At 40.1% G+C, this 14602-nt stretch overlaps 1 protein-coding gene across 1 annotated transcript in view; it reads right to left on the bottom strand.

Moving 5' to 3' along the window:
- Positions 1 to 13286, bottom strand: part of LOC139700203 (uncharacterized) — a 59510-nt gene extending 46224 nt beyond the window's left edge. Inside the window, exon 1 of the mRNA XM_071598792.1 lies at positions 13242 to 13286. Within this exon, the coding sequence (XP_071454893.1) occupies positions 13242 to 13272 (31 nt within the window). The 5' untranslated portion in view covers positions 13273 to 13286. The remainder of the gene's footprint in view (positions 1 to 13241) is intronic.
- Between the last annotated feature and the right edge of the window lie 1316 nt (positions 13287 to 14602).

Raw genomic sequence — 14602 nt, 5'->3', positions numbered from 1 at the left:
ATGACCCTACCGCGGTTGGGCAATGTTATTATGATCCCTTAGCGTTATGTATATCTGATATCACGGTAAACCACTGCATCATCGGGAAATAAACGTATCTTACTAGCGAACACGGAGTCAATGTCGTTAGCGTGAAGGTTAATTATGTGGTCAATCGTAGAGAGTAGCTCTGTGCTTCCATTTTGGTTATTTCAATAAATTAAAATCCTTTAATCATCACCACAAGTGGCAAGGCTTCGTTGAGAGGAAACTTAAGTCGTGCCCGCATTAAATTACATTTGAGTGTTTGGTGAATACTGGACTGCACTTTTTTGACTGGAATAAGTTATCAAAATGAGTAAAGACAAAGTAAAGGAACGTATATTATCAGGAATGCCATTTTGAAGGGTAAGCATACCCTTAGTGTAAAGTTAAACTATTCTTTCTTATGAACTGAATTGATCGAAGCACATTTATGCCTTGGAACCGTTTGTGGGATAAGGAAAGTAATTCAAGATCTGGAATGATATTTTGTATCAAATTTCGGTCAATGTTTTGGCTTAGGTATGTGCAAATTTCATGTCAAGTTTCGGTTCCATCACTCAAAAGTTCTTGACACGGGCAGATATTGCCATTATCCTATCGATTAAATCATGAAAGTATACACGAATATGTTTATTTCGAATTAATGATGCTTTGGACTCAAAGCATTAAACTCTTTAAATATTTCAAATAGAGATATACCAGTTATTAATTTGACATTGAACTAATCGGGAGATGCCGTTAACTCTCATTTCTAATTGGCATTTTGACAAAGCCCATGAATACTACTGTGGTGTAGTTGGGTAATTAAGTCTCTAATTATACATTAGAATTTAATATACTTCAGCTATAACGGCACATTATCACATCACAGGTAGACATTGCATCATTTTGTTGGCCTTCGAATAACCCTTTTCATTGGAGACATTCAGTACAGACATCAGAATGCCACCTGGAGCCTTGACCAAATTCAGGGTGCAAAAAATTGAGAATACGCTTATATCGAAAATAGTCCCCAAGAAAAATCTTTATAAATAGACAAAGATCTGAGTGATGTGATGATATAAGCCACGAAGAACACCTGGGGAGTTATTCCCTAACGTTGGCGACCGATGCCATTTGCTATAGGATGCCATTATGGCATCGGCTACGTGAAATGGCATAAGAAGTTATTCCGTAAAAGGCGCCGATGCCATTTCTGGATGCAATTCGAGTGTCGGGCTGCCGCACTCATGACAAAATGCCTGCGCTCAAATAGCATCTACAAATGCATCGCTTTGTGGTAGTCATTTGTCAAAATCGTCGTACGGAAAACAATGTAAACATGAGAATTCCGGGATTTAATGCGGCTGATTTTTATTCACCTGCTAGAGACTGTGAAAATATAACTTTTAATAATTTTAAAGAGAAGGCTGCGGGATCAATCAAACCAATCCGAAGTGTGCGACGGAGATATTTTCTTTCGCTTTCGAGTTTTCCACGAATATTAAAGACTTTGACAGAGGGGGGAGCGCGAGGAAAGGGAAAGAAAAGGATTGGGATGTTGGACGAGATGAAAGAAGTATGCGCTATTGAAGAGCGCCCTGGTGTAGTGTCGGATATGAGGTTGTTTCGTTAGAAGAGGCAAGTAAATGCATCATTGTACCATTACCGAGACTTGTGCCCAACCAAAACCATACCTTTACCGTTAGATTATCATTGACAATAACGATCCTAACGTTGTAAAACTATAAACCTGTGCGTCGGCGATTTGAGGCATTCCTTGGATTTCGCCGGTCCGCAACTTGAAACTCGTAAAAGCGCCTAATGAAGAAATTCCATGGGACATGCCAAATTGCAAAGTTATCACCACAAAAGAATATTTGACGAATCTTAATTGAACAAAATTAGTTTGTATTATACACGAAATAAAGTTACATAACGCACTCAGTTGATATTTTTTCGGAATATATTTTGAATTAAATTAGTTTGACAAATTTAACAAAATGGTATTTTTTGTTCAAAAGCTACTTTTGCTCGAACTAGAATTTATGTCTGAGGATAAAGTACCTGCGAGAAGTCGAGCAGAACTTCCGTGCCAGGAAGCTAGTCGTTAAGTTTTAAAGCGGTAATAATAATATTTTCATAGTTCACTGAGCATGCATATCATGTAGGTACAGAAGTCGCCAAACACAAAATAGAGGCACATTTCAACACTATGAACATGCTTGAGTAAGAACATACACATTAATGTATGTAATAGAACACAATGCACGGCAATTGCTTGTCATTTGTAAATCCATTCCATGAAAGTCCCATAAATACCCGGCCTGACTTAGAGATGGCGGTAGTTGTTTGAAAAATGTTACTGAATCAGAAAGTATGCAATCTATTAAGAATATTTTCAAGTTTGGAGACGCCACGTAGTTTAGTATTTGTTTGGCAGGCATTAATAGTGAACGTTTTAAGTTAATTTGTGAAAATTGAGAAAATTAGTAATCGTTTTGAGACACAATACTTTTATTTGAAAGGCCTCAGCCCAACCAATATAAAAGCTGGAATGGATTATACTCTGGGTGAGTTTGCTCCTACGTTTACAACAGTGAAATATTGGGTAGCAGAGTTAAACGAGGCCGTACGAGCTGTCAAGACGAGCATCGCATTGCTCCTCAAAGTGAACCTTGATGATCGTCGAATGAAAAAGCGTGAGCTAGCGGACATAGTAGGCATTTCAAAAAGTGCGCTACATCGCATATTAACTGAAAATTTGGGCATATTGGGTAGCAGAGTTTTAAGCGAGGCCGCAGGAACGGTCAAGACGAGCATCACACTGGTCGACCAAATGAGGTGACGACTCCAGAAACGGCGAAGAAAATCCACGAAGTGTTACTGGATGATCGTCGACTGAAAGTGCACGAGCTAACAGACATTTCAAAAAGTGCGGGACATCGCATACTAACTGAAAATTTGGACATGAGAAAGCTGTGTGCAAGATGGATGTCGCGTTTGCTCACACTCGAGCAAAACCAGTCTCGGGAAGATGTTTCAATTGATTGTTTGGTAAAGTTTCACAGCAGCAGAGCAGAATTTTTGCGCCGTTTCATAACCATGGGTGAAACATGGATCCATCACTTCACACTCGATACCAAAGAACAATCAAAACAATGGATTCAAAAGAGAGAACCACCTCCAAAGAAGGCGAAGACCGTTTCATATGCAGGCAAGGTGATGGCGTCGGTTTTTTCGGATGCGCGTAGGATAATTTTCATTGACTATCATGAAAAAGGAAAAATTATCAACGGCGAGTATTATGCGAACTAATTGCAACGCTTGAGCGAAGAAATCAAGCAAAAGCGGCCGCATTTGGCTGAGAAGAAAGTGTTATTTCATCAAAACAATACACTAGCTCACAAATCCGTTATTGCAATGGCATGAATTCATGAATTAAAGTTTGAAATGCTACCTCATACACCCTATTCGCCAGATTTAGCCCCCTCGGATTATTTTCTGTTCGCAAACTTGAAAAAATGGCTCGGTGGTCAAAGATTTTCCAACCGTGAAGAAGTGATGTCGGCAGTTAGTGGCTATTTTTAGGAGCAAGACAGTTCTTATTATAAAAAGGGATATTCAGCGAACATGAATAATCCGCGCCTGGTGTTTTTCAATTGCAGGGAACTGTCATTTCAACCAATGGCATTCATTGGAAGAATGAGCTTTTCTTTCGTCAACCTTCTATCAACTTGAACCGTCATGCAGAAGGCATTAACTTCACTCTTCCCTAATTCTTCCTTAGGCATCATCGGTCGTAACCGATGCCTTTTACCAAAGTTATCGCCGGGCGCTTTGACGGAATAACTTCCGACGCCGTTTTCGAATGCAGTTTGAAGAATAGCATCAGGCGATTTAATTAATAATCGGGGATTTTGGAAAGAAGCTCCCAGGGATAAAACATCTTAGAGTATCCGAACATTCGGAATTTGGGATACAAGACTCTTAAACAGTGTTATTGGAACTTTTAAGAATTCGTTAATATTTTTAAATCTCAGAGGTTTATTTCATACCATTAGACCCCGTGTGACTTTTTCCCTTATCAATAACTGCGATGCTTAAAAAAACTCGCGATGTGAACAAATCAGAAAATATATTAACTGCCCACAGGAATTCCAAAAAAAATGAGTTTTCCAAGCCTTGTGATACCAAATGACCCAATTTATCCACATTGTTCCTAGATTTATTTAGACATCTGTGTCCGTTGCTAATCATATTAAACGCCGCGGAAACCTACGCACGAATGTATGATTTTATAGATTTATGCTCGTTCACAAGGAATTAAGGATCTCCCTAGTGAAGGCTACGAGTAAATGGCAACATTCCAAAAATTAGCTCAATTTGGGGCGTAAATAATGTTCTTTCGGTTCCCTTCGCTGTCGATTTTTCTAAAAAATAAATTGATCAAGCATTTGCGTGGTGTTCCATCAGAGGTGCCAGTGTTCAATTCCCGGAAACTAGGTGTACGTTGCCTATGAATACCATCTAAGTATAATATGCGCAGCATATACAGAAGCTAAAAATAACAACAAGTTAGCAAGCAAGAGTCGACATTTCGTCGAGTGGCGAGAAAGAAGAGGCGTGCCACGCTAAGATAGTATAAACTAATCAGAATTCTGGACTTTCAAATACAGTTGCAATACATTGCTATTGAAAATCTGATGCTGCGTGAAGCCGCCGTCTTGCAACAGGAAAAAACATTCAATCTGGGAGTTATATTAATTCCGTCTCTGAGTTCCCAAAAAATGTTGGGCTCGTGCATACATATTTTGAGTGAGGAGCATTGGGTTCTTGCCGCATACATTCACGGCAGAAAAGAGTATTAAGTCCTATTTTTATCAAGGACCTATCCAACCTTTCCTCTGAGCGTTTAAAATTCAAAAGCGACGTTATCTTGAGAGAGGATTTCCTTGTTTCTCAACAGCTCCTCTTCGAAATTGGTAGCTGACTTCACTGCGCTTCAACCTTCGGCAGTGGCCCAGTCCCGAACATCTTGTGGGTCGTAACATTCCTCTTCTTACTACTCGCGTTGTCCTTGTTTGTTTGAAGTCCCCACTTCCCCAAGCCATGGATCCGCTAAAACACACTTTCATTCCCGCCCCCTCCCCTTGACAAACTCTCGCTTCGATGCGACCCGAACGTCGATTCGACGCTTAGGAGGTCCAACACTCTCCCTTTCTGTTCCCTCGCTTCCCGTCGTCCTCCTCGCCCTCCCCCTCTCCCTTCCTTCCTCCCTCCCGACCCCTCCGTCCTCGCTATTTCTTCTGCCCGCTCGCCCACCCTCTTCTAGGTCTACTCTCTAAGATCCCCCCCGTCCTTGTCATTCTTCTCCCGCTCGGCCATCTGGCCACCATCCAAACAAAGTCACGTGGCCTATCTCATTATCATCGTTTTTTTATCTTTTTCTCCCATTCGGTAGGAGAGAGCTTTCGTGTGAGCGCGGTAGTGTGCTCCTAGAACACAGCCTTCCTTCCGCGACACTATTTCTAGGCGATGGGGGACAGGCCTTTCATTTATTCCTTTTTTTCTCGCCACGACCAAAACGATTTTCCGACGCATTTGAGTCACTGGGCAATAACCTTCGCGTTCAAGTAGATTTGCAAAAGAAAATGGTGTCTGCTCATGACTTTCAGCCCTCGTTCTTGTGAAACGTGCGTTTGTCGGCCCCGGTGGCGGCGGGCTGACGTCCTCGCCTGCCAACCAAGAGGTCGCGGGTTCGATTCCCGCCTAGGTGGTTTTTCCACCAGCCAAGGCTCAGGTGTATGTAATTGTCATATAGTTTTATCAATGTTCAAAGTCTGATGTATAGGTCGAAGCAAAATAAAAAATTACATACCCGTGAACAAAAATAATCAGAGGAGCTAGGTTGGGTATCACCCAAGGAGCGAAGGTTAAATTACAGATTAAATTGGGAGTATGTCTCTTTAGCGATGATGTTGGAAATGTATTATTAGCCCCATCGTACTACGGTAGGAGGGACAAAGTCAATAAAACTTATACAAGTGCAGCACAGTTAGAATCAAGATGCCATTTTTCCCATGAACGATAGGGGATCAGAATAACATTGTCCGACGGCGCCAAGGGGGGGGGGAGTGTTTTAGGCCAAAAGTAGTCTTGTGTGTTATCAAACCCTAGAGGTGGCTTCAGCCGTAATAATAATAATATGTAATAATAAAATTAGAAAAATTCTGATCCAAATAAATACTCGATCATTTTAGATTGAAGTGAGGAGCCCCTCGCCAACTTTTAAAAATGTGCATAGATTATTGGCTGTTAACATTCCAATTAGTTTTCAAGGCCTGCTGAATTATTGTGACGCTAATAAAACTTATGGGCTTCGAGACAAATTTAATGAAAGAATTACAATTTTTCTGATTGGAAACTCATAATGTTGAAACAGAATACACTTTTAAATTATTCTTAAATATTATGCGTGAAGTTGATATTAAAGTATCGCATGTGCTATACAAACTAAAGCGGAGTAATAAGGCACTAAGATGGTCACTCTCAGAGTAAGAACGGCGCTGAGGAAGCAAAGCATATTTTGTTCAAATCAAATAAAAATACTATGGGTAATAACGATATATGAAGTGTACACGTAAACAAAGTGAAATTCATAGAATCCAAAAATATTCAAGAAAAGTAAAAATGATTATGCGTTAAGTATTATACGTGTGTGCCTCTCAAAAGTAGAACACTATGTGAATACGAGTGACGAGTCGGGCATCGAAACGTCGGCCAATATGGAACCCTTGACCCGGTGGAAGACCCGAGAATCCTTCACGAACTATGTGAATACTTAATGAACAAATTTAGTAGAAGTCCAAGCGTAGGTAGAAAGTTGGGAACCCAATGAAATTATCATTTATACGTCCAAAGGTGCGCTGTTGGATGTCTCTCTTGGTAATGTGGACATAGAGAGATCATTCTACTCCCCTATTTCCGCTGAAAAAATCTTTTTTTCATGCCAATTCACATCACTAAGCATGAAAATATTTCAGTCTATCTTCGCTTTTCTCCTTTCAGATTTTCCATCCTCCTACGAGACTTATCAGCAATAATAGACACGTACTTATCAGCAATATTATGCCCAACAGTTTCCACTTAAATGTTTTTTTTCACTTGACTGATTCACTCTCTCGAGTGACCTCGGGAAATTCCAAAAGTGGCTCACTATTTTACTCCCGGATTATTTTATTTGTTAGTCTTCCGGGGATGTGGTAGTCCAATGGGTAGAGCGCGGGCTACTGAACGGAGGGCCTGAATTCGATTCCCGGGGATGCCTCTGGGCACACAGCTTTTTCGGGGACTTCATGGGAAACAATAGGTAGCACAGAAAAAGGAACTGGCCCCTATTCCCTGAATGTCACACGGACTCTGTACTAGGTAGACCAGCAGTACTAGTTAGACCCTCACCTATCAAACCGACCTTAAGAGTTTATAACTACGGCTTGATTTGGTTTATTTGTCTTCTATGACGTCTTTGGTCAAGGTAAATAGTAAGATAATGGATGACCTGCTATTTCTCTGGTTAATACATGAATATTTAAGAACATTTGCCCCAAATATTAATTCCAGGGATTTTCACGAAATAAATTGTTAGAAGTAGCGTGTTTTTCGAGAATTTTGGAAGCATGATTATTGCCCAAGATCATTCTCCCGCATTACTTAAAAAAGGCTGAGCCCAATAAGTGTATGCGGCCGTAGTGGTCCAGCGGGAAAGTCTTTCGTCTTCTGACCGATGAGCCCGGGTTCAAATGAAACCTCACCTATCAAAAAAATGTGCCAGTTGGTTACTGTGTTTTGTTAACAGGCGCCCGTTTGAATATAATCATAAGAGTTTTTATTCTTCAAAAAGTATGCTGGTACACTCGAAGGCCTTTGCCTATCAACAATATTTTCAATGAACAATGTACTTCTCCCTATCGGTCGCTAAGTCAAGCCCTAAGGAAATTGTAACAATGTAACAGGTTAATTCCATCAATGTAAAAAGGAATATTCTGAATTTTTTCAAAATCTGAGGATTTTGGTAAAACGGTTGATTGCTGAGAGACAAAAAATTGGATTCCACACGATTAAGAATTAACACTTATGAATGGGTTCCTAATTTATTTCTATTTATGAAAAAATATAATTCCCAGACTGAAAATATAGTATTCCCCCTTCCCATGCTAACTTCTCAGATAGGGATGATGAGAAATTGTTGGCAGTCAGGTAATCATTCCGAGCGAAGCAACCTCAAGAATGTTTTGAAATGCACTCACCGACCGCTTGCGTCGTCGGTCAGCCTACCTGCGGTCCGGGGCGTCGACAGCGAGTCGAGACTTATAGCACGATCGGCCAATTCGGAACTACCTGGAAAATTCTAAACGGAAGCCGTGATTCGGGAGCTTAACCGATGAAATATATTGTGAGAAGACAAGGGGGCGAGTTTGGGTGTGGAGCAATGGAGAAATTACGCAATGTAATCGTCAAAATACGCATGGGTTACTGACGGATGAACAAGGGAGCTCAAGGGATAATGAGAGGTTGGATGATCCAAGCGGGGGGTGGGAGGAGGCATAGGGGGTGGTAGACTGGATATCGGCCTTCCGAGGGCCTTCCAGAAGCCTCGACGCGGCGGGAACTTGGGAAGAGGGCGGGCGTCCCGTGGCCGGCTACTTGACGAATGGCTGGCTCTATGCGGCCAATTGGAAGATTGTCGGCCTGCGGTTTCCTTGACGTGCGTCTAGATGAAGACGTGACGTTACGGCCCACCGCGTGTCTGCGCTCATGGGGTTGCAGCCTCGGAAGACGCTGGGGTTTGGGCGCGGGTCGCACGTATTCACCCGTGGCAGTCCTTCGTACTCCCCGTCCCCCCGCCTCCAAACCTTCACCCACGGCACTACTTGTGCGATTTAAAGCGGTGGCCATTCGTTTTCCAGATCCTTCGACGTAGGGCGGGGAAGGTGAAAGGGGTGAGAGCTGGGAGGCTTTAATAATTTCGCCGGGGTGGAGGCGTGCGCGGGTGGGAGAAGGAAATTACTCGGGAGGATTTACGGAAGCCTAATTGATGGGAGTGATGCGTTCTTGGAAGGGGGAATGTTACTGCCTCTTTCTTGAAAACGGCGTTTTGCTAAACGGCTGGCGTTCAGGCTAAGGATTCTATTGGTTCATAATTATACGTTCGGCATAAAAATTGCCGTCGGAAGGATAATGATGGAATGCCTCAAAAAATATAATGGAATGTGGCGAGCCTCAAGACGTAATTGCAGTAATATAAAGAAATTAGGATCGATGCTCTCACCGATGTGGCGAATTAAGTTATGTGTGAAATGACGTATCGCGTTTGGGCACGACCCTACGTTGGCTTTTTTCAAGTACTCGAGACATAATAATAGATTTTGTACTTTGTTGTAAATTAGTTTCTCTTGCTCCACCAAAGTATTTGTTGTTGTCATTTCAAAATACGTAAATAACTGATGTGGAACATTGTTTCTCCTGAATGCAGACGGAATCGCATTTGAACTAATCGTATTCAAGTACCTTTCGCACACATCGAGATTTTTTTCACAAATAGCGTTAATCTTTCCGCGAGTAAAATATTACACTGTGGCTTAAGCTTTAGGGTCAAGAATCGGAATCTCAAAATACAATTTGCATTCTGATTCTCAGAATGCAAATAGTCCCCTGTCGAAACTTTCGATAAATTAAATTTTAATATTTTTTTAATTGTATAAAATAAGTTGAAAAAGTGTCCGTCTTCCGCATTTCATCCATCCATCCTTGTGCCAACCGGGTTTTACCGATAATAGACGAATTTCTGAATAACAAGTCAACCTCTAAATCTTATATTTACACTTTTATTCTAAAACCTTTCAGCACATTATTGAGCGATTTTCAAGAAGTTAAAACAGACAGACTGTGTAGTAAATGAAATATGTATCGCCAATGAGAGAAGGGGAAAATGCTGAGTTACAATATATTACTGTTCGGGATTTTTGACGGATTCTACGTAAAGTGTAAGTTTTTCATACTACAATTTGAGCACATCCTTCGCTAAAATATTTTTACGCGTAGATTTTGACTCACGGTTGCACTCCATCACGTAACTTTCATTATTGGCATTTTACTGGTTAAGTTAGACTTTGGATGCACCTATTACAATCATAAACATGATTTGAAAGGCGACTAGTGCAATTGTTGCCCAACATTTGGAATTTCTGGGGAATAATTTTCAACAGCGAAATGCCGAAACGCAAATTACCGCATTGGCACACGAAAACACGCCACGTGTCCTTCATTCTAAGTATGTTTGATAAAAGTTTAACCGGTAAATGTCTAAGAGAATTGTCGGAGAAGGCACCAATATTTTTAAAAAGAAAAATAGAAAGATTTGAAGAAATCTAGAACGCCTTTTTAAAGTTTTGACTGAACAAATGAGTAAACACTTACATATTCTTACGCAATACTTTAAAACGTGTGCTGCTAACAACTCCTCAATAAGATCCCATTAACAAGTGTGCCATTTTTAAGCGTGATTTTTGAAAATTTAGAATGGATGCACAATCTTTATAAGCCCATATTTGGCTGCGTGAGCTACGCATACCATATTTATAGAACTTATAGATTTCTAGAAATTTTTCTACAATGAACCCCGATAAATTACGTAGTAGGATTTGCCATTTTTGAACAAATAGGCATGTCCTTATATGATATATTTCTCACTCCCAGTCGCTGGGTTAAAAACATTTTGGGGGTTTTTCCAACATGTACGAACCAAATAACACGCACGGCATCTAATAATCGATGAATGCACATCCATTCCCAAGGTTAAACGACGAAGATGATGACGGTGAGAATATATGATACAAATTACCGATAAATCTTACCGGGTCTGATTCGACTGAAATTTTCAGGACTTAAAGACCTCTGTGATAAACCCCCATGAAAATGAAAAACACATTCCTTGGTTTTCCGGGCTGGAAGCTAAAACTTCCCAAAAAAATCCAATGCTTTCGCTTTAAAACGAGATACATTATCATTCCCAGCGAATCCAGCAATGTTGCATTGAGGACCACGGCATGCTAATACCCAAACTCAAATGTTATTAATCATTTTTCATGATTAGTTAACTTTTAAAGAATGTGTAGTCACCTTAAAATGCAGAGCAGGGTATGAAAGCAACATTTGGTCGATTGGAGTGATGGAACGGTAGTTACCTGACTGGAATCAAAAGCCAATTACTTCTGGATTGTTTAGATGAAAGACTTCCCATATCATCTCAAATATCCTAACCTCCTAATAGTTTATATTTCTATTATTGAAAATTAGCCGTTCTCTATCAGAAACTACCATTACTTAAATCATTAAAGGTTTCTAATTGAGGTATAATACTCAAAGGTACTTGAGTACATTTTTCGTCGTTGAAAGAACTTAAGATGTAATTATCGAAGTGATGTCAACTTGCCGTACTATTAATGTCCTCTAAAAGATGCAATTTGGGAGGAAGAATAAATACGCTATACCAAGATCAATTCTACAAGATCTGAGGTTCGTTTCTTCAATCAAGTCAATTTATAAATCCTCGTAACAAACTAGTCTTTACAAAGGCAACGCATTTGCCTCGGCACTTATTACAATCACTTTTCACAGCATGAGGTTTATTGTAAAGCTTCATGCAAGATTACTTTAACAGGACTTGTAAATTAATTTTATTTGTGAGAAATTCTCTTATAATCGCTTCAAACAAACACCATGAATGTTGCTGAAGAATGTTTCTATTCTTGCATTATAAGAGCCAAAGATCAAACGAAAATGTCATTGACCTGAGCGTAGGTCTTCGGCGATTGGTTTACAGTTCTGAAACACAATCATGCTTACTTCTAAAATCGTACAAACTCATGGCTTTTCTCTCATATCTGTCGAGTATCTCATTTGTATACACAGAAATCAAAGGGTGGAAGTTTTTACCCACGTTTAACTCTTTTGTTAAACTCATAAATAATTTTAGCTTAATGAATGCTTCTCTTTAAGCTGAATGATTAAACGTATTAAAAAAGAAGGACTCTTCATTATTTCGATTTACATATTGCAGCAGTAGAAGTGGGCAACTTAGAAGCGGCAAGGACCATTACGCATTGCCCCACTCCAACGGCCTTTCCTTCAAGTCAATTTTAGTAGTTTTCAAGCCTTCATTTCATTTTATTAGAGCTCTGTCGTGAATACCAATAGAAATCATACCTGGACTCTGAAAAATTTTCTCCAGATTTCGAGGACACGTCCACTCACCCGGTATCAAAACGTATGTCGAAGGTGATACGTTGAAGGATATGTTTCACAATTAAATCAGTTTTCCCAAACTACGACAAGACAAGAGTCAAGAGACGTCAGTAGGTCTGCATACCCTTCTACTCATCGAACTACCCATAATCACTCAAAGTAATATATACCTATGAAAATGGGCCTTGTATTGTCTTTCAAGACTATTTTGTTTAACGTAGGGTGAATTCCTGATGTTTTCCCTCATTTCCCTTCTTCGTACCTTCTACCTCCCATGACGCCTTAAAAACTCTACCTTCCTCTTCCCAGTTAATCTAACATTATCCCTTCTATGACTTACCCTTCAGGGAATGCACATGATATATTTTTGATTTACCTGACGAGGAAGGTTCAACCCGATGCTAGGTTTCATGAACGGCACCGACATCAGCGGTTGGCAATGGTGTGTCAAACCATTCTTTTCATAGACATTCAGCTTAAAACGACATGCACTTTAAACACGTTATATTTGGAACGCAAGTGCCATAAGACACTTGAAGTGAATCCAACAGAAAAAATTAAATGAATTTTAGATTATCTACGGACAGTATTTCTGGAAACTACTCAAATTACACTCATCCCAAATTTCCACGGACATATGTAATTCATGAACCTGATTACAATACCAACAAGCATGCCTAATTCAGGTAAGAAAATATATTTGATAAATACACTTAAGTGGGCGTCCAGGTAATTCACGTATTCATATGATTGAATCAACATGAATCAGAAAAAAGCCTACTGCTTTTCAACGACGTAATTGCAAAATTTTAGCAGTTTAGAGCAAATTCGTGCCCCCAAAGGTAAATCTTATTTTTTTCACGTTGTGACGAAAACGCGAGGAGGGACGATTGGGAGTGGTAAATGGCACATGTGAAATAGACTTCACTCACCCTTCGGGAACAAGCGTGTCGCTCGATCCATCTCGCTTATGTTCGTTCTTTCGCCGGTGATCGGTACGGTCTCACAAGTCAAAGTGGCGCTTGCACGACTCGCGCCGATGATAAGGGTTTGAAGTCGAAAGGGGGAGGTTTTGAATGAACGAACGCTCGGGGGAGAGGGGGAGGGGACGAGAGGGAGGCTAGAGTTGGAGAGAGAGAACCACGTGACCGTTCAATGGCACACGGGATGAATGGTTCGTGATTAGGTGGGTGCGAACGCACTTCTCGAGAAAGGTCCATTATTCAGAAGTGGCGTTTGACATGCATGGTTGGCTGCACAGCGCCTTCTCTTCATTCCTTGCCGAGAGGAACCAATGCGTCGGAAAAGAAGCACTTAAATGATATTTCGTTTCGTGGTACTTCACTTTATTTGTAGTAAAGTGAATAATTAGACAACTGTGTGTTTCAAATAAACCGAAGCATTTTCAATTTAAAAATAAATAAATGCTTCTCACTTTAATAGGAAAACAATTGGCAATTGAAAATAACGTATTTTCGACAGCTCATTGATAAAGTGAAAATTAAAAATTGAAACGGAGATTTTTTTAATGCGTGCAATATTACATTTGTAAATTAACTCGCCCGTAATTTGAAATCCTTACTTCTCAAATGGGTAGACCGTTTACAAGATTCGCTTCTAAGTATTATTACCCTAAGAGGGAGAAAAATGTTAGAGAATGACTAGAAATTGATTTATTGCCCAAAGAGCTTATAATGTTTTGGTTAGAATAAAGGAACGGAGAAGTGTTTCATGAATTATGGCCAAGACCATTTTTTATGAGGACCATTTGTTCATTAATGAACGTGCAAAACGGCATGGGTGAAAAAAGGCGAAATTCCTCGTACAACCTGATGTGGTAAACAGTCCTGCCGGTCAGTCAAGTCAATATTATGTCATCCACGTATTCACTAGTCTCCATCGAGTATTGCTAACCTTTCAGCAATTTTCTTCGTAACATCCAATTTGACCACTCACCCTCCAAGGTACGCCTGGTTGATCTTCACCGTCAATATTTCCCTTCGCCCCTGTACGAAACGAATTTTGCGTAATTTCCCCCCCCCCTAGACATTCTCCTCCCCCCCCCACTCTCCCTGCCCTCTCTTTCGAAAAACCCTCCATTCCGTTCATTTCTTTTACTTGAACCTTTGACAAACATCTTGAAAATTACAGGTTCGTTTTAAACCTTAATCTGTTTGCATAAAACGGTTTATGAAAACTTAGCAAAATTATTTATTTTTATCATTATGAGAGAGGAAAAGCTTTTAAAAAGCGGAATCTAAAATTATGAATGCCGGTCAGTAAAAATTATTTT

This window comes from Hetaerina americana, unplaced genomic scaffold, assembly GCF_022747635.1.
Source record: "Hetaerina americana unplaced genomic scaffold, ioHetAmer1.1.p SCAF_10, whole genome shotgun sequence".
Classification (NCBI taxonomy): domain Eukaryota; kingdom Metazoa; phylum Arthropoda; class Insecta; order Odonata; family Calopterygidae; genus Hetaerina; species Hetaerina americana.
This window is presented reverse-complemented; position numbering and strand designations above follow the sequence as displayed.